General features: G+C 37.9%; 1 protein-coding gene across 9 annotated transcripts in view; it reads right to left on the bottom strand.

Moving 5' to 3' along the window:
* Window positions 1-21,631, bottom strand: part of BEND5 (BEN domain containing 5) — an 875,016-nt gene that overhangs the window by 509,263 nt on the left and 344,122 nt on the right. For all 9 annotated transcript variants that reach the window (XM_088169744.1, XM_014870680.2, XM_088169743.1 and 6 more), the window contains exon 5: window positions 15,037-15,253. In XM_088169744.1, the coding sequence (XP_088025870.1) occupies window positions 15,037-15,253 (217 nt within the window). The remainder of the gene's footprint in view (window positions 1-15,036; window positions 15,254-21,631) is intronic.

The following is a 21,631-nucleotide window of genomic DNA, read 5'->3' as shown; positions in this document are numbered from 1 at the left end:
CACAGCCAGAGATGCTATCAAATTATGCTGCACAGATTAAAAACATGCAGGAGTTTCCCAGGATGATATAAATTATTGATCTATCCCATTTCTCATGTTGCCCAAATGCTTGTAAATGTTACTATACAAAAACATCTGTACCAAACTGCCCTAATAAATTTATTCCACGAAGGAAAAAAAAAAAAGTTAATTTCATCTCAGAATTACATGAGAGACATTCTGTTTGAGAAGCAGCAAGCATGCAGAATCCCAGTGTGGATTCCATTGTGCATACCTGCTCAAACTCTCAGCAGACACACTCTGAACACCTGCAAGTGCCTGACAGAGGCAATCGGGCTGGTGATTTCTTACCCACAACAGGCAATCTGTTGATACACTATGAAACCAGTATTAGGAGATGCTTTAGTCAAAATGCTGCAGGTTATTAATCACAGCTTTGGGGTTTCTGACAGGATGTTTTGATAAAATAAATCTATTTTAAGTGACTGTAATGAAATACTAACCGGTTTTTGAAGGGCTTTTAAGATGTTTTTAAGAAGTTTCAGATCAAAGACTCAGTTAATGTAACCTCCATGCATTAAATATTTAGTACTTATTCAGTCACTTGAGCACTCAGGCATCTTGACATTGTAAAAGGAGGAGAGGGAAATTGAGTTTAAGTCAGTTTTACACAGTGGGATTTTTCAGTTTTTATGTTAAAATCCCAGGCATGTAATTTTAATACAAAGGGGTCTATTCTTCTACAACAGTATATGCACCACCCATTAAAAGAATTCTTTGTTCACCTGCATAGATGGGAGAATAAATCCTCTATAGAGTCACTTCAGTAGAAACTGTTGTGCTGGGATTAACATCATGATTGAACATTATTCAGTCTCTGAGCTCTCTGATGGACAAAACCAAATGCACACACTTCTCTTTCCTGAACAAGTAGGCACTTACAAGGAAGACAGATTTTTAACAATGGCAGATAGATTTAAGCAAGTTCTTTTTAGATATTTGGATTATGTGACTATAAGATATTTCCCCTTTCTAGCATCCCTGAATTCCAACAGCTGCTCTTTACCATTTCATTTCTTCCAAGAAATGCGCAGAGGTCTCCAAAACAGATGAGGGAAATAATCCTGTTTGAGGACTTATTAAAATAGATGTTTTAAATTAATAAGCTGCATATTAGTAGGGGCTGGATATCCATTCTGAAAATGCAACACTTCAGAAATTTTACAATTTCTGAAGCACTGTCTTTCTTGTGGAAGCTCACTGAGTGGAACTTGAGGATGACTTCAAGCAGAATGAAGACACTCCTGAGTGCATTGCTTGGCTCACTTGCAGAGGATTATAGACGCTAAAATATTAAAAATTGCCTTTGCAACTATTGCCATGACCCACATTAGCATTTATTCTCACAATAAAGGAAAGTGTTGTGCATTTCCATCCTGTTTAACACCAACATGGACACATACCAGTTCTTTGATTTGCACAGTTGCTCTAAGGCTCTTGTATTTCACATTATTTTGTAATACATAAAGGAAAGAAACAACTTTACTTCAAACACTACCAATATATAGAAAAAAACTGCAGCAAATGATTCTGCACATTTTTCACAGACATTTCCCAAATTTCATCACAAACATTTTCCCAAAATTTACGGTGTGATTGAAGATGACTGCACCCTAATTTGAAAAAAGCTAAAACTGACCTCTGAAGTAATGGCAGCAATACATATTCCCAAATCTGGTAAGGCATCATCATTTCATGACCCTATTTGTCATAAGTGTCTTCTGAATATTAGGCAAGCACAAAGGCTGTGTGTCCCCACAGGCTCAGCTGTGACACTGAGAGACAAACAGCCCCTGAAAGCATCCACATGGATCTCCTGCTACCCACATGATCTCATCTGTTTTTCTCAAAGAATTGTCTCATTTTTCCCTGTTTTCACTGCTGGCCATGGCTCTGGAGCTCCTGTCTTCTCTGCCATCTTAAATTATATAAACACATGGTGCAGGAAGGTGCAAGGTGGTTTTACAAGAAAAGACGTTTCTTGGTGCGTAACTTGAATATTTCTTATGCATGGTTGCCTCTGTGTGCATGCCACTGTGAGAAACTCCCAAACAGTAAATTAAACAAATTAATCCTTGCTCTGCTGAAGAAGAAAATATGTCAGAACTGTTTTATGCAAAGAAATCTAAACCACAAGACAATCCTCACCACATAAAGGATGTTAAAAACTCCAATAGGTCCCTCACTGATTTACCCAACAGTCAGAATGTATCTACAAGGTACGACTGAATAACTTCATGTCTGTGTTTCTTTTGTGGCTTCTTTGATTTTGTTGAGAGTGGAGACCTGTGTTAAAACCACCTAAACAGCCGATGAATCAAGATTATTCCTGAATAATTTAGTTATGTGAAAGCAGATCTCTAAAGATTTCCTGGAATCTTAGAAATTATTATATACTCAAATCAAGAAGCCTAGGAAAAGACAGAGATAATAATTTGGCTAATTCTGAAACAAACAAACCACCTAGATGTAATGAGGTACAGCTCAGAAGCCAGAAATCAGACCTTGTCCTCTTGCCTCTGTCACTGACTTTGGCCTCCAAATGAAGGCAGCTTGGGCAGGGGGAGGGTAAGGAGGTTGTGACCAATGCTCCAGTGCAGGTGTCATAAAAAATGAGAGGAAGTGGTTTTGATAATAGTAAAAAAAGGTCTTTACCCACTCCTATACTGAATGCAGCATGATGAAATACTCGACTGCTGCACTTTCAGATGCTCTGTCGATTAAGAATGAAATAGGAAGAAATAAAGAAAAAAATTGAAAGGAGAGGCTGCCCAAAATTAGCAATATTAAAACATTAAATATTTCAAATGGTATTGATCAGACGACAGGAAATGTGAGAATTATCACATATGTTTCCGTATAGAAATTAATGCCATTCAGATAGATTCCCGTTTATTGTTAGTTATGATGTTTCAACTTGTAATGAATTTGACCTTTTGAAATCAGGATATATCCACACGAAATGCTTTGAGATGCAATGGACTTCTGAAAATAAGCAATCTTGGCTAGATGTGAGCTATTTACAGGAGACTTGTTCCAGGCTTTCGGAATCTGGGATCATTTGAGTAACAATCAGTTTACATAACTCTGATAGGGTGAAGGTGTCTCCCAGAGAGATTAAACGTGGACTGTCCCTGGAACAAAAAGTGTAAAACTTTGTGCTTGTGTTGGCTGCAGCTGGGGTGCAGATGGGTATTCCCAGCACACAGAATGTGGCATGAAGCTGCTGTAAGGAATTCTATCCATGGTCACTGCTGAAATGCATCTGCCACCAATGCTAAGTGCAGCCAGCGAGATATGATGATGTGTGATCAGCTCCAGAGGTTTTCTATCACGACATATTACTGTTACACAGTCAGCTGTGATCCTCGCCTTATCATCATTATGGGGTTTTTTGAAGTCAGGAAAGAATATGTTGAAACACCTTTGTGGTTTCCAGTACATTTCTGTGCAATGCCCAGAAAAGCCCAGTGGTCTGAACATGGGTTCATGTTAAAGGAAGATCTCTGACGTTTTCCAATAAATCATATAGTGTGTGCTGCTAACAGAGTACAGGCTATCCTACTTTCTAGCACATGGAGCAACTTCTGAAGTTAAGCAAAGAAGTGAATTAGTATTTTAGGGATGTTCATCACCATCAGCCCAACCTCTAAACCTCTTGTTGTGATGCAGCACTATTGCATGTAAAGTTAATAATTTGTGACTGTATGAAAGGGAAGAGAGATTTACTAGCATTTCAAAAATTATATAGATAGAAAAAAGGATCAGTCCCTGGGTTGTTTTTAAAAGAGATTATGGAGCAACTCTGTGGTCCCCAGTTGCAGGAGAGAACTTCTTTTTTTCCAAGTTTTCAGATTGAGCATGTCAGGAAATTTGTGCCATTACATGTAAGCACATGAAACTGGAGTGAAAATAATTTCTAGAATCCAATTTGTTAAAAAATGAACACAGGTGCAGTTCTTATCTAATAAGGAAAGACAGATGAGAATAGGAAAGGTTTTGGCATGCAGTTCTCTTTCATTTCTACCAAAAATTTGTTTGCTGGTATAGGAGATTCTGGAGATGCCTGCTGCAGGAACCATCAGTTTACTTTTCTTGGTACTACCTGACGGTTCAGACTGAGTTTGCAGTACATAGAAGGGGAAGTGGTTATTGTTCAGGAGCTTTGCAATACATTGATTTTCCTTTTTTTTTTCCGATTTAACTTTCTAATGAGCAGAGAGAGAGTGGCAGACATAAAGTCATTGTATTGTAACATATATAAATTCACTGTAGTTACAAAGGAAGTCCAGATTCCTAAAAGAAGAGTTCATATTTCCCTGTATTTCTCTGGGAAGATGAAAAATCTGAGATTTCAGAGACCACAGTCATTCTGCTCCATTATTGTCATAGCAACAAATGATCTTGAAGCGCTGTATGCAACATCTATAGCCATTTGCAGTATAGCTCTAGCTACTAACTTGTTTCTGTTAATGGCTGGCATGAACCAGTCTCTGTAATCTCTGCAATTTAATTGATGAACCACAAAACAAATGGTCATAGTTAATAAAATTATATTTTGCCATCTGTGTCCAGTAATGAGAAAATCTGAATTATAGGAATGAAAAAGAATGAAGTTTTCTTCCTAACAGATCAATGCATCCCAACTCTTTGTCAGCATTAAATTAGATGTTATCTGTTGCTGTGTATTTCCCTCCTTGGTTGCCATGGCTAATGGGAGTTTCAGCCAAGATGGACAAGAATTCTGTTTGACCATAGGGAATATAATACCTTTTCCTCTGTTTTCCTATGAGTCTGTGTAGTATGAGTCTACAATCTTATTTGGTCTGAGTGCATCCAAGTCTCACTTATAGGAGGACAATTTTGTTCAGCTCTGCAGTGTTATTTGCTGTTACAAAACCTTATCTATTTCTATAAAAGAAATCTAGGGGATATGTGCAGTTTTATTCCTAAAGCTCTGAAGGATTTCAAAATCAGCTGGAGCTGAAGGCAAATCTCGTGCTGCCACAGTATCTCATAAGGGTGATTACAACAGCAGAAAAGTACACCTTTGGAACACATATTCTGTTTTCCTGAGTTCACATTCTGAGCAGTTTGTTCTCTTGAGAGCAAGGATATAAATTGTGTGGACTCTCCATAAAGAAGCCACTACAATTTAAAGGAAAAACCAAAACAAGAAAAACCCACCCCAAAACCTTTTATAGATTCTCTAGGAACCTCTGTATCATTAATTCCCACAAGAGATAGATGATCCCCACATAGCAGATAGCAAAGTAATTTATGGTGATAACTTGATTGTATAGGCCATGCCAAAGATTTGGACCATTTCCTTAAGCTTTAGAGAGGAAGACAGACTAAGGAAGAAGGAGAGTATATTATATCCACTCAGGGGAGACAAAGAAGATGCAATGCTGCTGAGCACCCTGTTTTGTGCAGCAATGCTCTTCTTGTTCTACACAGTACCTTTCAGACTTTGAAATATTCATTGTTTGGATTAATATCTATGTCTAGGTCTCAGACAAGTCTTGATGGATCTCACTGTATTGCCAAAATATCTCCTCTTTTTTCACCACAGTACCATCAACCTCTGTTTTAGTCGTCATCTGTTAATCTATAAAGTGCCCTTAATCAGTCATCTCTGACATTCCTATAAATTTCCCATCAGACATAACACATTACAGGCTATTTTTCATTCTCAGAAGGCAAATAAGAAAAACAGATTTGAGGTCCTGAATCACATAAACTGTGCAAAATAGCAGACTCCATTTCTAGCTCTTTTCCTGAAAACCACAGCCACAATTTGAGGAGCTCAGCAGCTACACAGAGGGCCCGGTTTCCAAAACGCTAGAATTATTTTTGGGGTGTAAATGTCAGAAGTTGGGGCTCAGTTTTGTGTACCGGGAGCTCTGAAAAGATAAGTTCGTGTTCTCAGCTTGAAGTGAATGTGCGGACGGGCTCGGGAGCCCGGCCGGCTGCGCTGTCCAGGGTCCTGGCAAGGACTGGAAGACTCGATCCTGCTCGAAATTGCTCCTAAATTACCTGGTTGCCACGGCTGACCTCTGAAAATGAGCACCCAAGGCTTTCCACAGGCTGCTTCCAAGCAGTCCGGGTTTCTGCAATAGTGTCCTTTCCCATGAAACGACACTGCAGTCAGAAGAATGTTATGAACCTTAACTCACTGATATTTATGCAATATTTTGGAGGCTGTCAGAGCAAAAGTTGGAAAAAAAAAAAAAGAAAAGAAAAAAAGGTTTTCTTTAAAGACAGGCATGAAATTTTCCCTTATTCCATGCTGAGAACTGTGCAGCATTCATAAATATGGAAAGACTAGTTAATATTTTAATTCTAAGCAACATAGAAATTTTTTTTTTAAAAAAGGGGGGGGGGAGGAAAAACAAACAACATTTAACAATATGCAGCTGTTACTAATGAATTAAGGAGTTGATTAAAAATAGAATTATGGATATTAATGCATTATTGTAAACCACCATAATGCAGAAAATCTAAGTGGAGGGGAAAAGTATGTATCATAAAATCCTGAAGTTGCCATATTTTGAGAAAGTCATAGTCATCTTAAATTTTAACTAATTAGGAGTAAGTGCAAAATTGGATATAATTAATGAGAAATTAAAAATAAATGAGAGGAAAACTATTTCGAAAACAGAATTTTCTTTCATGCATACTCATGAAAATTCTTGAAATGGATGATATCTGTCCTTTGTCTTCCTCCATGTTGCACATTTATTAGAACATCAGAAAAGGTTGTTCAGAAAAACACACTTTCTGTAGAAAGGTATGTCCACAATTCTAGGGAATTCTGAGTGAAAATATTTGACTGTGGGCCTAAGGCTGGTTGTTTTTTTTTTTCCACTGGAAATGTCATGTAACTGGGGCCTTTTCAATCCGTGTTCATTTTCTCAGATTGTTCTCTGCTGCCACAGTATGGTGCTCAGCTGCTGTTTGAAAACATGAAAAAGAGGATCTTTATCAGAGACTGCAGTTCTTTTCATGTACCAATATGACTGGTTGCCATGTAAGATCTCTTTTAAAGAGTATTAAAAAGGCTTTAAGCTGTATCTTATATTTCCTAAGAAGTAAAACAAAAACGGTTTTCAATTAAGTACCTACTGCTTTACAGCTCCTGTCTCCTCGTGTTATTTGTGTGTCATTTTGTCTTCAAAACAAAGATAAATATTGCTTTCAGTATTTGTGGATAATAGCAGCACTTCAACAGCAGCAGGCTTTTTCTATGAAAACACTCTTTTTTGTCTTTTCCAGGAATATCATAATCTTCTAAAATAAAATATGCTTGAATGCAACATGAGGTCTTAAAATAAGGATGGCACTGGCCTCATTTACATGTAAGTTTGATGTGCTTCATCATTGCACTATGCTTTGATTCAAAAATGCTTTGCTAACAGTGCAGAAAAGTAAGGGTCATTAAAATCACACTGAAATCAACAACAGATCATAGGCTACACGTAATATCTCTCAGCTGTGCTTCCTTACATGTATTATGTTTTCATGAGCCTTCCTCTCTTCAAGGATGTATCTTCAAATACTTGGGTCAACAGTAAAGATGCACTCAGCCAGCTGGGGCCACCTGAGCTACACTGCCTTGGTCTCTACTATCTTATAATCTGCATCAAAAATATGTTCTTATGTCTTTATTTTCTCATTTCTATATGATATCTTCCCAAATCCCTTCTGACATACAGGCAGAAGTCTTCTTAGAGCCAGCTTTTAGATTTCAAGGCTTAAGGACAAAAGAGATAAAGTCTTACAGAACCTGTGCATGGCAAAGACAAAGAACTCCAGGATTAGCACAAATCTCTTATGCAGAAGGCCTCAAATGCACACCTTACTCTTACACTACTAAAAAAAAAGATTGCTGAGCAATGGTGGGATTCACTTTACACAGAGACATTCAGCATATTTATAGAGAAGTGCAAAAAAAGGGGGGTTTTATTATTATTTTTTGCCTGTAGTCATGTTGTTATAGTGGTAGTACAAGTTCACAACAAAACATTAGGGCACCAGGCCTAAGTGCTGATTGTTTTGACCCTGGAGCTTAAAGACATCTTTACACACATTAAACTTGAAGTGACTTTACCATGTCTATTTAACATGCTTAAGTTTAAATCTACACTTAAGTGTTTTGCTGGATCAGAGCCACAATGCTCAGTTTACATAAATTATGTGAACAAGATTTTGCCTGAGGTATTTAGAGATTTTAATACATTATACTTACATTCTAGAACTGGTATAAAGTTAAATCAATAAATAGTTCTTTCTGTGGTTAAATTAAAAGGCATAAATCCAAATCCTTTGGACTGAACAAACTTTGAAACTGTTAAATAAGTCTTCAATCCCAAGGTTTTAGCCCTACAGGTAATGTGAGCCAGGCTAACCATCTTCTGGGTCTTCAGTCAAAGAATACAGATTAAAATACTGCTCCAGCCCCACAGATGCATTACACAGTCACCACTCAGGAGATCTAAACAGAAACCAACTCAAACATAGCCAAAATCCCAGCAGAGTCAATGCAGTGAAGTGCTACGGGGCAAATGTAGTTAATAGCTCCACATAGCACGATTTCCCCTCCGTGCAAGTACATTCAGCATCACTATCAACATGGTAATTATTGCTTAATGCTGTGCTGCAAAGCAGGGAAAACAAATCTCTGGAAATGGAAGTGCAAGAAGGCTGAAGGCATTCTAGGGTTTTCTCAGGGTTCTAAGGGCCCTACATACCCTCAAAATACATAACGGCCTGCAGGGCAGCTAAATAAATTTTAAAACCATGAAAAAGCTTTATGCTGGTGTACACACAGGACCTCAGACTGAGGGTTTTTTATGAGATTATATTAATTGGTTGTGCTATGTTATTTCCCAAGAACCAACTAAAAAACAAGGATTCTAGTCAGCACTGAAAATGGAAAGTAAAAATATATTCTTCATGTCCCCAGAAGCTTAGGGTGCAGTAACTAAGGGCAACTGCCTAGATTGGAGGTTGAACTCTCTGTGTGGACAAAACCAGTAGGTTTCCCACTGGGATTAAAGTTATCCCATGGAGTTTTGTGGCACTCAACCAAGTAGGAGAAAGTGCTGAGGACAGGAATGAGTAAAACACACCTTTTACTTGAAATTTGCCATTGCCATGAAAAAAGGAGTTAGTTCAGCCATTTCAGGACATCTGACTAGATCACTAGTGTTCCCTTTCCAGGTTGAGGACTGGACAAGTAACTTGTTATTTCAGCCTGTCTGGAAATGCAGGAGTATGTATTAAGGGATGGAGCAAATAGGGAACACAAAAGACAGAAGGACAAGGAAGACAAGTCCTAGAGCAGGATATGAAGTCATGTGAAATGGCACTGAGATGGGGATATCGAGTGCCCAGAGGAGAACATGACTGCCTTGTGCAGTCCTGGTATTTAAAAGACCTCACAGCTATTTTGGATTTGCCCTTCACACCTCAAAGAGATAAGGTGAATGAATAGGAAAGAACAAAGCAGGATAAGTAACATAAGAGCAGAAAACAAATACCACAGCTTTTTTCTTCTAGTTATCTTAGGAGAGTATAAACTAAATGGAAAGAAAAGGGAAGGTTAGATTTGAGGCAAAGAAAGGGCAAGCCAGATGAAGGACAAGTGTGGAGTAAAGGTGAGATGAAGAGTCTGACTTGGAAATGGGAAGAGCCATGAAGCAAAAGGCCAACCTGAACAGCTGCAAAAAGTCCAGTGAAAACTTCAGAAAGGTCACTGACTTTCCAAAGGTTTCCCTGAGTGGCTACAAGATGAAAGGGTGAAATTTGGGACCTGAGCATGAAAACAGTTTGCGTAGACTAACTTTGCCACACATAATTCATTTACTGTCATTTCTTTCAGGAAGTTTTTTCCTTAATAAAATAGATCATAACATCTTTTTTTCTTCAGATGATTTCTTACCTCAATGGACTTTTTGCGCTCAATCTTTCTTTTTTGATGAAGTGCTTTTTCCAAGAGTTTTTTAAATGGAGAATGGTAGTTATAAAATGTGAGCTGCAAAATGGACTTAAGATTTGAATCCTTCTTCACAATTTAAGATTTTTTACTCATAGTTAGATAAAGAGCAGTTAAAGCAAATCTTTCTAGAAATTATTGTACTTTATCGAACAGTGTTCTTTCTGTAATTTAAGAAACAACCTGCTTATGCATTTAGTAACTTCACATGATAATATCTGCAAATGATGATGTTATTGAGTTTGGTTTCTTCAAAAACTCTATATTGCTGCCAACTTAAAGCAAAGTATTTCCTGGTTTTACCATGAGCCCTTGTATATATCCTACAGACAGATCACAACATTCAACAGTGACATCATTTCACCTATCCTTCCTACTCTGTGATTCCCACAGGCCAGGTTATCTCCCAGAACTCCCTTTAAATTGTAACAAAGAAATTTTCCTCAAAACTGATGGTATAGAATAGTCCCCTGTAATTTTTCATGGTATTTATATAATCTCCCTGGTAGCACACTGTGTTATTATATGCTATAAATCATATTTTATTTTGGAAAGAACTGCTGGTGGTATTATTTTTAGGTCCAAATCTACTTCTGCTGATATCCAATCCAGCTAAGAAAATAGCTGTAGGAACATTTAAAATTTCACATACAGTGTTGGGATGACATGCATATTATGAATGTTTTGGGAACAGCAGTACTATAGGAGTAAAAAATACACCAGTGACTAAAGAGAATGTGTCCTGAACATATACATAGCTGTGCTTTTACACTACTGAGAAATGAGAAAGGAGATTTACTTTTCCTAAGCACATTTCTGTGGCCTTTTTCAGGCCAAGTAAATTGCCACAAATTACATTTACATGACATTTCAACCTCGTTACAGTCAAATCCATTGGAAAATACAGTATCTGACACCAACAGGATTTCAAAGGTACCTTACATCACACAGAAGCCTGTAACTTCTATTTTTTTTCAAAGACCAAGAGTATACTTTTCTTTTACAGAGCTGTTATTACATAACCTAGAGTTGAATGCAGAAATGGGAAATTTAACCTTAGAAAAACTGCCTATTTTCTTTGCTTCATGCTTTAAAACGTTCATAACTGAGCAGTTAAAAATGGACCAGTAGAAAACGGTAGAACCTATCAAGTATTTTTACCAGGGTGCGAAGTCATTTAGTCAGTAAATAAAGGAAATTTGATCAACGAACCGGCAATGTGACATCTGGTGTGCAGTTTCACAGTCTTAGGGCATCATTCTGCTCTCTCTGGTACCAGCATGATTCAGGAGTAACTCATGTAAATTAAAAGCACACCCCAAAGTGGTGTGGAGTCAGGAGGAAGCACTCTCTGTTCCAGTCTGTGTCTTTCAGTGCTCCATATCTGACTTAAGAGATCGGCTCATTTACAGAGCCCTACATTAGACATATTGCCTTCTTGTTTTAAAATATGTGTGTTTAATATTTAATTTAACAGAATTCCATATTCCAGTCTCTGTGTACTGTGCAAGTCCCTTTGAGGCTCGTGGTTTTCTATGTGCAGTCACAACTCTCCTCAAGTGTAATTTGGAAGCACCATTGCCTAATGGAGTGAAAGGAAGTATCTGGCTCTGATTAATCCTGGTTCTCTTTGGAGTGAGTAATGAAAATAATGCCCAGCCAGTGTCAATTTGTAAAGTGGGCTGTAGGAGTTGAGCCAGGCTGTCCAAAACTCATTTAATTTATTATGTGTGTCTGTGGAATACTGGTGGACGTACAGGTCTCATCAATTGTCCACACACTTCAAGCACACACAGGCAATTTGAACTATCAACTTCAAATGACAGCACACTCCAAAATTTTGCCAACTCTGAAAAATTGGTTATAATGCTACACACATAGCTATTGCATGTGAGACTGAATAAGTATCATAAAATAGGTACTGTAAATGCAAAATGTGTCTGTGCTTATATTTTCACAGAAAGACAAAAATTATTTTTTACTGCGCTGTGCAATGAAATGCTGCATAGTATTTGCTGAGAGGAGAGACACATCAATAATATGCAGAAAAGTATTTAAATTAAAAAAATTTAAATTACACAATTTTAAAAAGTGCTCACAGATTTTGAACTTCTAATCTGTTGGGGCAAACCAAAGAAAATTTGAAGTTACCCAAGGCCAATAACAGCAGAATGAAAATAGCAGTTTAAATGGTACCTGGGTGGCCATATCAGCTCACTTGCAGGAGAGACTATTTTCAAGAACATTTGGCACATCTAGAATGTGGGATAGCTCTCTGAAGTAAAGAATATAAACATTAAAAGGTCAGAAATAGTGCAGCTAAGTTATCCATTTAAATGGGAATGAGAAACTTTGCCATTTGGCTCTGTACCATTTTGTCATTCTGCATCCTAATGACAATTACATGTCCCATACTGATATTTCACTTTCAATTTTCATAGAATTAGTGATAGTATTTCAGGAGTTAACAGAGGCAGAGTACTTTCTTTAGAGTAGATATGAAATTAGATCAGAAATTAGATTGCCTTGAAAACATTATATGCAGCAAAATGTGCACTCAGAAAGCCTTCAGGAGTAATCCTTTAGGCATGGCTTCTTGTGACTTGAGTTTTAGTTTTCTACAACAAAGAAAAAAAAAATAAACACAACAGTTCCAAAGATCTGTGGTGAGATTCTGTCATCTCCACGAGACACAGCTCAAAACCACAGAATCCAGAAGTGAAATTGTTTCAAACGCTTCCCCAGCCACACAATCACAGACTGCAGCAGGGGGGCTGTAAAATTCCCACGGAATGAACCCGAGGGGACCAGCAGCTGCATGGCATCTGGACAGATGTGCTGCAGCCTTCCCCTTCCATGTTATCCCTCCTCAGCCCCGTGCCCAGCGTGAGGACTGGAGAGTTTGTCCTCAGACAGCATCTCTAACTCCCTTTCACCATGAGCTGCCAGGGGTATCGTCCCTTGGCCAGGAATAGAGCTTCTAAGGGCCTCTTTATGCCAATCTCATTCCTCTTATCTTACATAAGGGGCCAGGGCAGGGACAGAGCTCGCTTTCTTAGCTCTAAATCTATCCTATATGGCACGCAATTCTCCAAAGTACAGCCAGCTTCTGCTTTTATGAAGCACTGTGCAGTGAAGAATGAAGGATCCTGTTTTTCACCATTTAAAGATGTATGATAGCAACAAAGCTCTATGTTAAAATATTTAACTCGCAGAGAACTTATGGAAATTGTCTATTCAAGCTCAGCAAAGACATTAAATTACCAAGCTGTTCTAGGACAGTTGTGTGTGGAGAAAAGCCAGAAATGCTCTGAGATTGTAATGTTGCTCACAAAGATTACAGCATGAGCCTGATTCAGAAGCTTTTTTATACAGCTTGGTGAGCTGCAAAATGTTACCATATCAATTTCTGCAAAACATACTGTGTGTGTACATATAGATATAAAAGCAGGACTTATACATAGCACATTTCCTGCCACATTTTGAGTGGCATCTGTTTGTTTAGTGCTGAAATATGAAAAATAATATTTAGCAACTACTGGTAACACAATGTTAACAAGATTTAAGAGTACAGCTCTGTCTGTCAAAATGCAGATAAAAGACAAATCCTTCTATCTCTGTGTTTTAATCAGTCAGATCAGAGGTTTGATGAATATGCAAATGTGACTGTTTATACACTAGTTTCAGAGTGAAAGGAAACAAATTCAGTTTCATTATAGAATTGACAGCTCTGTCCTCTAAGATTAAGAATTAAAGCCCTACACACATTAAGATGATAGTGCTCTTTCTGCACAGCCTCTGCAGATTTTACTTTTCTATTTTTTAATACCCCTTTCCCTTATAATTGTTTGTCCCCCTAATTGGAATGATTAATAATTAATGCCAGTTCGTGGCTATGCAATAGTCATCTTTAGAACAAGAACTGTACTTAACCTACAAAAAGGGTTAAAAAATACTTCTTTTGTTAATTCTGTTTTTACTCTTGTCTGTAAGTTAATTTTTTCCTCCAAGTTTTATGCCACCATAGGAATCTCAATGGCCTGCTTCAATGATGGAAGCCTTTTATTTGTTTCAATGCAAGGTATATATATGATTTCATTTTGATGTTCACAATATATGCTGTGTTTCTTTTCAAAGCCCCTGCTGCTGGAATCAGCAGCCTTCACAGCTTTCTGATTCTGAAACACACACTACAAGTTTAGACCAAATCAAATCTCAGAGAAAAGATTAAGAGTGTGGTACAAGTGCATTATAAAGTCTGAGAAAGAAAAAGTTTTTTAAAAAGAGATTTGAGCTATTATTTTTTAATCTGATGATTTCTGAGTTGACATGGGAGTGGCTGAGTCATGCTTGCCAAATCCCCTGGACAGGCAACATTTCAGAGGAAGATTATAGCAAAGTGAGCAGAAGTTCAGCCTTACCATTAACCCTCCTTCCTGCTCCAGAAGAACTATGACACTTCATTTTATGTGGCCATTAGGATCAGTACAGAGACCACTAAATCCTTTCTAATTGCAAATCACCAAAGCACGAATTTTTAAGAGAAAATAAAATAGCTAGTTTGTGAATGTTTTGCATTATTTTATCAAGAAAAGTTATCTTCTGGGTTCAAAACCCCATATTTCTTTCTGAACAGAAAAGCTCTTCCAGAAAGACAAATGGTCAGAGTACTCTAAAAATCACATTTCTTCAATAAAGCTGTTTCAGTTTCATCTTTTAATGTCTTTGGAGGTGAACTGATCCTACATAGGAATCTAGCATTGCCTTGGCTATCGCAAAGGAAATATTTTATGTGAAATTAAATTAGCATTTGTCTATATTTCACCATGCAAATACACTTCCTCCTGTGTCATTGATAGCAAGAAAACAAATATGTGTTTGTGGGTACTTTAGCAAGGATGATGAATGATGCTCTGGGAGCATTTAAGGGTTGACACCCATAATGAATCCTGCTGGCAAGCATGCCTGGTACTTACCACGCTGAGCCCCAGCAGTTCCCTGCAGAAGTAGTCCATGTTCCTCCTCTGGAGGTTGTCCAGGTAGTGCTGAAGGCGAGTGTAGGTGTAGGGGTAGCAGTAGGCAAACTGGTAAGTGTCGTCCTCTCTGTCGAAGCAAAAAGCAAAGGACATGACATAGTTCTTCCTGTGGTCTGGGCAGCGGTAGTAGTACACGTTTTTGGAGGGGATTCTTTGCCTGAAAAACAAAACCATGCATGGATATGTATTTAATTGATGCATTTCTACACGGACATAAGAAATCTGAACCAAAAGGGCCGTGTGAGATTCAGATTTCCTCCAAAGTACCGGAGGTGTAGGAGTTTGAACTGTTCAGGAGATGCCAGAGCCTGTGTTTGGGAGCACTTGTGCACACCAGGGCTGTGACAGCTCTGGGGCCACTGTCACCACAGGGACTGCAGCTCTGCCCAAGCTGGCAGAGTCATCACAGCATCTTACAACCAGGGAAACCCATTCCCACAACGTGAAAAGGATGCATGGGGTGCCCAAATATCCTCTACTCAACTACCTGGCTGCTGCAACCTCCCACAACTCATAGCTCAAGCACAGGCTCCAGCCAATCCTACACCCTTTCTTACAGGCTCAATTCACCAGCACAGACAGGAGGCACAACTAATGAAGGAATGTCAGTATAAGGCAACACTGACAAAACTATTACTGAAATTCAGAACATCTATACACACACACACACATAAATGTGTATATATGGTCAGGATACATATTGACATCTAGCCAATAAATAGAACAAAAGATAAATTCTTGAGGTTAAAAAACGAACAAACAAACAATCTAAAAATCATAAATAAAACCTTCAGGTATGGAAAATAACCCTGTCTTAAAATAGAAAGCTAAGGAGAAAAGAGTATTTGTTCCCATTCCAAATTGGACTGCTGCCCTCCTCAATATTTCTGGTTTATCTGACAAGATAGAAATGAATATACATGGTGGTAAATAATTATAATAAAGACATTTATGTCATTTTTATCAAGATGGTATCTCTTTGAGGAATAACAAATATCTGCCTGCAATCTCTCACACAACTCCAATTATTTTCTTACTTTTCAAGAGAAATAAGTAATATTTTGAAGGGTGGGGGGTGAAACTTGTTCTATGGGTGAGAGATGTTGGCTATATCTGTTTGTATGCTTTGTTCATTTCTTAGGTGGAATTTCCAGCTTCATTCAGACAGGAATAGTCTCCAATCATGCCATGCACTTGTAATTTGATGTAAGTAACTTACCAGTTGTGTTTGGCAACAAAATGCTATGGTCCTGCAGACTCTACCTGATTCAATTACACAACCTTATAAACAGGTCTCATCTAATGATTGAAGCAGATCTCAGCTAAACTGGGATCATGGTGAGGGAAAAACATAACAAGATTTACAGACATAGCACCAGTAATGCATCTCTGTGTAATCATTCCGAGAAGCTGATCTGCTGCAGAGCCTCAGTTTTGGCCTCTCATTGCTAATATGGACTAGAGGACAAAACCCTCTCGTTATACACAGGTACATGTTTGCCAATTAGCAGCAGTTAACGAGTCTGACCAGCAAGACTCAGGATCTACAAAGAGAAACAGAAAGGAATTGAGATCTTCTTGAGAAAGGAAAATAAAGAACCAGTGATGCAGTTAATTACACTCAGAAAAATAATTTACCTTTTTTAATGCCCTGCTTCTTGAACATTCAGGGCCTCAAGAACTTCACCATCATGACTGAACATGAGCCAGCTGTGCCCAGGTGGGCAGGAAGGCCAATGGCACCTGGCTTGTACCAGCAGTGGTGTGGCAGCAGGACCAGGGCAGTGACTGTCCCCTGTACTGGGCACTGTGGGGCCACACCTCGAATTTAGATTGGATTTATTTCTGCAATGAAAGGGTTGTCAAACATTGGAAGAGGCTGTCCAGGCACGTGGTGGAGTCACCATTCCCAAAGGTATTTAAAGGATGTGTAGATGTGGCACTTGGGGACATGTTTTAGGGGCAGCATTGGCAGTGCCAGCATAAAATTTGAACTCAATAATATTAAAGGACTTTTCCAACCTAATGAAATCTATGATTTGATGTTTTTTTTTTTTTGCTAAATAAGACACTTGCTCATCACTAAGATCCAGAAATTATATTTAACACATGAATATAAAAGACAGGAAAACAAACCTTTTATTTTTTTTAAAAGTATCAGTAGGGAAAAAATGCCACCAGCCATCTGCATGCAGCACTCTTACCTAATGGTTTTCTTCAGTATCTTAACATATTTCTATCATTCACCCTCACTCTGGAGTGCTATAGGACATCCCTCATTTGATCTCAAATCAAGCAGATGATATGGCAGTGGGTAAATGTATTCCAGCTCCCAGTCCTCAAACCGTAATGCAAGTTTAAACAGTATGTTGCTGAGTTGTTGAACTTTATTTGTTTCCAAATTAGCATGGGAAAAATAATAAAGGACAAGCTTCACTTTGTGCTATAAAAATTTCATGTAAAATGAGACCAATAGGAGGAAATTCAGGATTTTAGAAAGGCTAATGCTAATTGAAATTCATCTGCTGATAGTTAATGTTTAAATGACACATAGTTCTCCTTGGTTCAATAACTTTCTACTTTTAAGCAAGTTGAAGACAACTTTGTTAATGTATTAAAGGCACTTTTGATATTTCATTCCCTTTCCCCTTCATTATAAAAGCTAAGCATCTGTTTTATTATCCACTTTGACACATCACTTTATGGCTGCATTTGGCTATTATGGCTAATCTTGATGTCTAGGACATCTGGTATTGACATTTCACTATCTGGTGTCTGACACAACAGCAGAAACCATCCTCAGTTCCTAGGTTTAAATTCACCCTCCCAGGGCAAAAAGTGCCCAAACTCTTAATTCAAACCATATCTTCCAAAAATAATTATAATAGTACTCCTGTCAGTGCTAATCTATTTTTATCTCTCCTAGCACTTTGTCACTGCTAATCTATTTGTGAGTCATATAGAGAAAGAGAGTTAGCGTTTAGATACCAACAACACATCTTTACACACAGGAGCTTAATCAGATTGAGATCTTATCAGGGAATTAAAGAAGAAAAGAAAAAAGGGAGAGAAAAGGAAAGAAAAGAGACAAAGTGCAAGATATCACCAACCGAGTTTTTGATAACAAAAAGACATTGCTCAGTTCTTGAATTAACCTTTGTGTCCTAGACACACTATTGTTTACTCTTTCCCTTTTTTGTTCTATGCCTTCTGGAAAAGGACACCCACACACTGTGGCAGCAGCTGCTCCTATTAATTTAAAGCTATTACAAAAATTAAAATTAAACCCAATTACTTTGGCTGGTTTATAGCTGGGGAACGGCTTAGTCTGATTGTTCCCTCTGGTTATGGACAAAAACAATATTCCTACCTACAGGCAGCTGCCAGTGGAATACTAATGCATCTAGGGCCTGGCAGGAATAGATTCAGAATGCAGTCTAACTGCATTTCTTACTAAAGAAAAATATCTTATCATGGATCTGCAGAAATGCACCAACTTCTTACGCTGTGAGTCACAATGAAGCTGATTTGTAGTTAGAGGCAGGAAGGCAAAATGATGGTGGAAACCTCAATGCTCTGATTTGTCCCTTTGCATTTCCAGGCAGCTCACACTCAGCAATGCATCCTGCTAATTGATACACAACTGCCCGGATCTCTGAGCTCCTTAATGGTTAAAGGAGAAATTACCACTCCCAGTCCAAGTTCAGCCACAGAAAATAACATGCAAACATCTCATTTCCAGTCTGTTTTCTAGATGCATTTAAAGAAACGAAGCTTGATATTATACATCAGTTTGACACAAATTCAGAATGCCTACTTTTAAAGATAAACACAAAACTCTTTCTGTCAAGGAAGAAGGAAGCACAGAAATGAGGAGTTTCTCTCTATTTTGATGCTAATAGTCCAGTGCCAAAAGCTCGAGCCTTTGAGTGTCCTCTCCCCGTATCTGACAAGGCAGCACTCTCAAGCCAGTGGATTTGTTGCTCCAAGTGTGAGTGTGCATGTGCTTGCCTGTTCCTGTCTCCTTGCAGTCTGGAGTCAGGACATTTGCTCTGTTTTGGTACTGTGCCATAGGATCAAATTTGTCAGTGTACAAAAAGTAACAATCCAAATCGTAGTCCTTATCCAGTATTAAATATCTGATGACTTTAGAGGTCCCATGATTTTAGTCTTTGGCACTACAAGAGGCAGTAAAGAGTATAATAGAGAACTTCAAAAATTTTATCCTAACTATACTTATAATTAAAACATAATTTTAACTTCAACTCTAAGAATTTTCACTTTAAAATCAAACTTTGCTATCTCTCCTGATTCTTTCTTTCTTTCTTTCTTTCTTTCTTTCTTTCTTTCTTTCTTTCTTTCTTTCTTTCTTTCTTTCTTTCTTTCTTTCTTTCTTTCTTTCTTTCTTTCTTTCTTTCTTTCTTTCTTTCTTTCTTTCTTTCTTTCTTTCTTTCTTTCTTTCTTTCTTTCTTTCTTTCTTTCTTTCTTTCTTTCTTTCTTTCTTTCTTTTTTTCCTGCTATTTTTTGCTTATTTCCATTTGAAAATAGGAAGTTAATCAATGCTTTGGAGGACAAACACTGGGAGTACTGGTGGTACTGCTTCGTGGCATCTAACTTTTAAACATCCAAGGGTGCTAATCAAATCCTCTTGTGCTACCACGGCACAAGTAATTACAAAATAACAATTTTTGGAAGGTTTTCCTCTCCCTGTTGCATGACCAGAGCAGGGAGCTCTGGCCCAGCCAAATTCCCAATGACTTTAATGAGCAGCATAAATAGTCTTTGGACTGCTTTTAATATGGCACTGACAAAGTAATTATTCAGTTCCTTGCCTCCACAGGATCGGGTTAGACACACCACAGTCAGTAGACTTCAAAGTTAAATGATGATCTTTGGAGCAAAAACAAAAAACTGCAGGTGCTGTGAAAAATCGATGGCCAAAAGAAAAATTATGGGATCTGCCTTGTAGAGAAATGCTCAAGTTGTGGTGCAGTGTTAGCTGTGGTGACACACTGTGGTGATCATTTTCAATTGCCACCAGTTTGCACGGGTAGGGATAATACTTCACGAATTTACAAATTTCCAAGCCTGCCTATAGAACTCAAAGGGGTGAGCCCGAGTCACAGTCCCAGACAAAATTAAGCCTGATGACCCAAAACCTGATTCTGATTCAACTTTGAAAAATAACCTCCAGGTATTTACTGATGTTGCCCTAAATACTAGATTTGGCTACTCTTTCTGAGTGCCTAAATTTTAGTCCTAAATCTGGATGCCCCCAGTTATCAACTGCAAGAATTCCAACAAGCTCTGGACAAAATCTAAGGATGTAAATCATATGCTGCAAACTCCTCTTCTGGGAGGCAGCCCTTTCCCTCTGAAGGCCTTCCTGGCTACTTTCTCTGTAGCCTAAGCCATTATTTTTCTTCTTGCTTATTCTTGTTGACAAGTGGAGCTGACCATCTTCAAAATTCCTAGCTTACTTGTGACAAAATAAGTTTCTAGGGTTTTTTTCTTGCACATAATTTTATATTTGATTCACAGAGCATGGAGTGACAGTGAATATGTCAGATGGTGTTAAATATTTTTTGCAGACAACTGAATGGGTTTTGGCACAGCTAACTCAGTTTCAGACACTGCAAAATAAGTCCTGCTTTTATTCTTCCTACTGTGTATTACAATGTTTCCCAAATATTTTCATAACTTAAGACCTCAAAGTTTTCCACCTCTAACAGTAACTGGTTACTTCTTCTTAAATATAAAAATCAAAATATTATGTAATTTGATTTCATAAAATCAGAAACCCTACATATTAAATATGCAGCTTTCATTTTTTAATTGAAATAATTAAGCAACTTCTATCAAAACTGTGCAGGAATCCAAATAATGAACTGTACAAAGACTGCTTGTAAAGTCTCTCCATTCTTTACAACCTCAAGAAAACTGCATTTTTAAGGTTTTTCTCCCCTAAAATTCCATTAATTCATTAAGCCGTTGGTTGGTTGGTTGGTTGGTTGGTTGGTTGGTTGTTTTTTTGAGAGAGAGAGTTAGCATGTAAATGTTTATAATAAACATGGTATTGGGTACCTATCAGTGCTAGTCTTTTTTTTAATGTGACCAGCACATCAGATGAATCAGTCTCATTAGCTGATGCTAAGATAACAGAATATCCTGAACATACATAATTCCTTTTTTTACTACTTGAAAGCCAAAACCTTGAATTAGATTTTTGTGAGCAAATGCTAATGAGAATTATTTCACAGATTTCATACTTTGGATGCATTCAGGAGGAACTTGCTAAGAAAGGTTTTTATCCAAACTATGTCTTGAGCACAGCCCAGTGTTTTGACAAGGAAAACTCTGTAGTGAAGAAAAACAATAAACAAAGTCACAGCAGTGGGAAATGTCCTTGCTCCTCTGTTTGCAGAATACCTTACACAAATGTGGTCCAACAGGCCAGTCTTGTAGGTCTGTTATATAATAATACAATAACAAAAACTTAAAGAAACCTTTTCTACCTAAAAACCAGAGGGAATAA

The sequence above is a fragment of the Sturnus vulgaris genome, chromosome 9 (assembly GCF_052056855.1).
Source record: "Sturnus vulgaris isolate bStuVul1 chromosome 9, bStuVul1.hap1, whole genome shotgun sequence".
In the NCBI taxonomy this organism is placed as follows: Eukaryota; Metazoa; Chordata; class Aves; order Passeriformes; family Sturnidae; genus Sturnus; species Sturnus vulgaris.
This window is presented reverse-complemented; position numbering and strand designations above follow the sequence as displayed.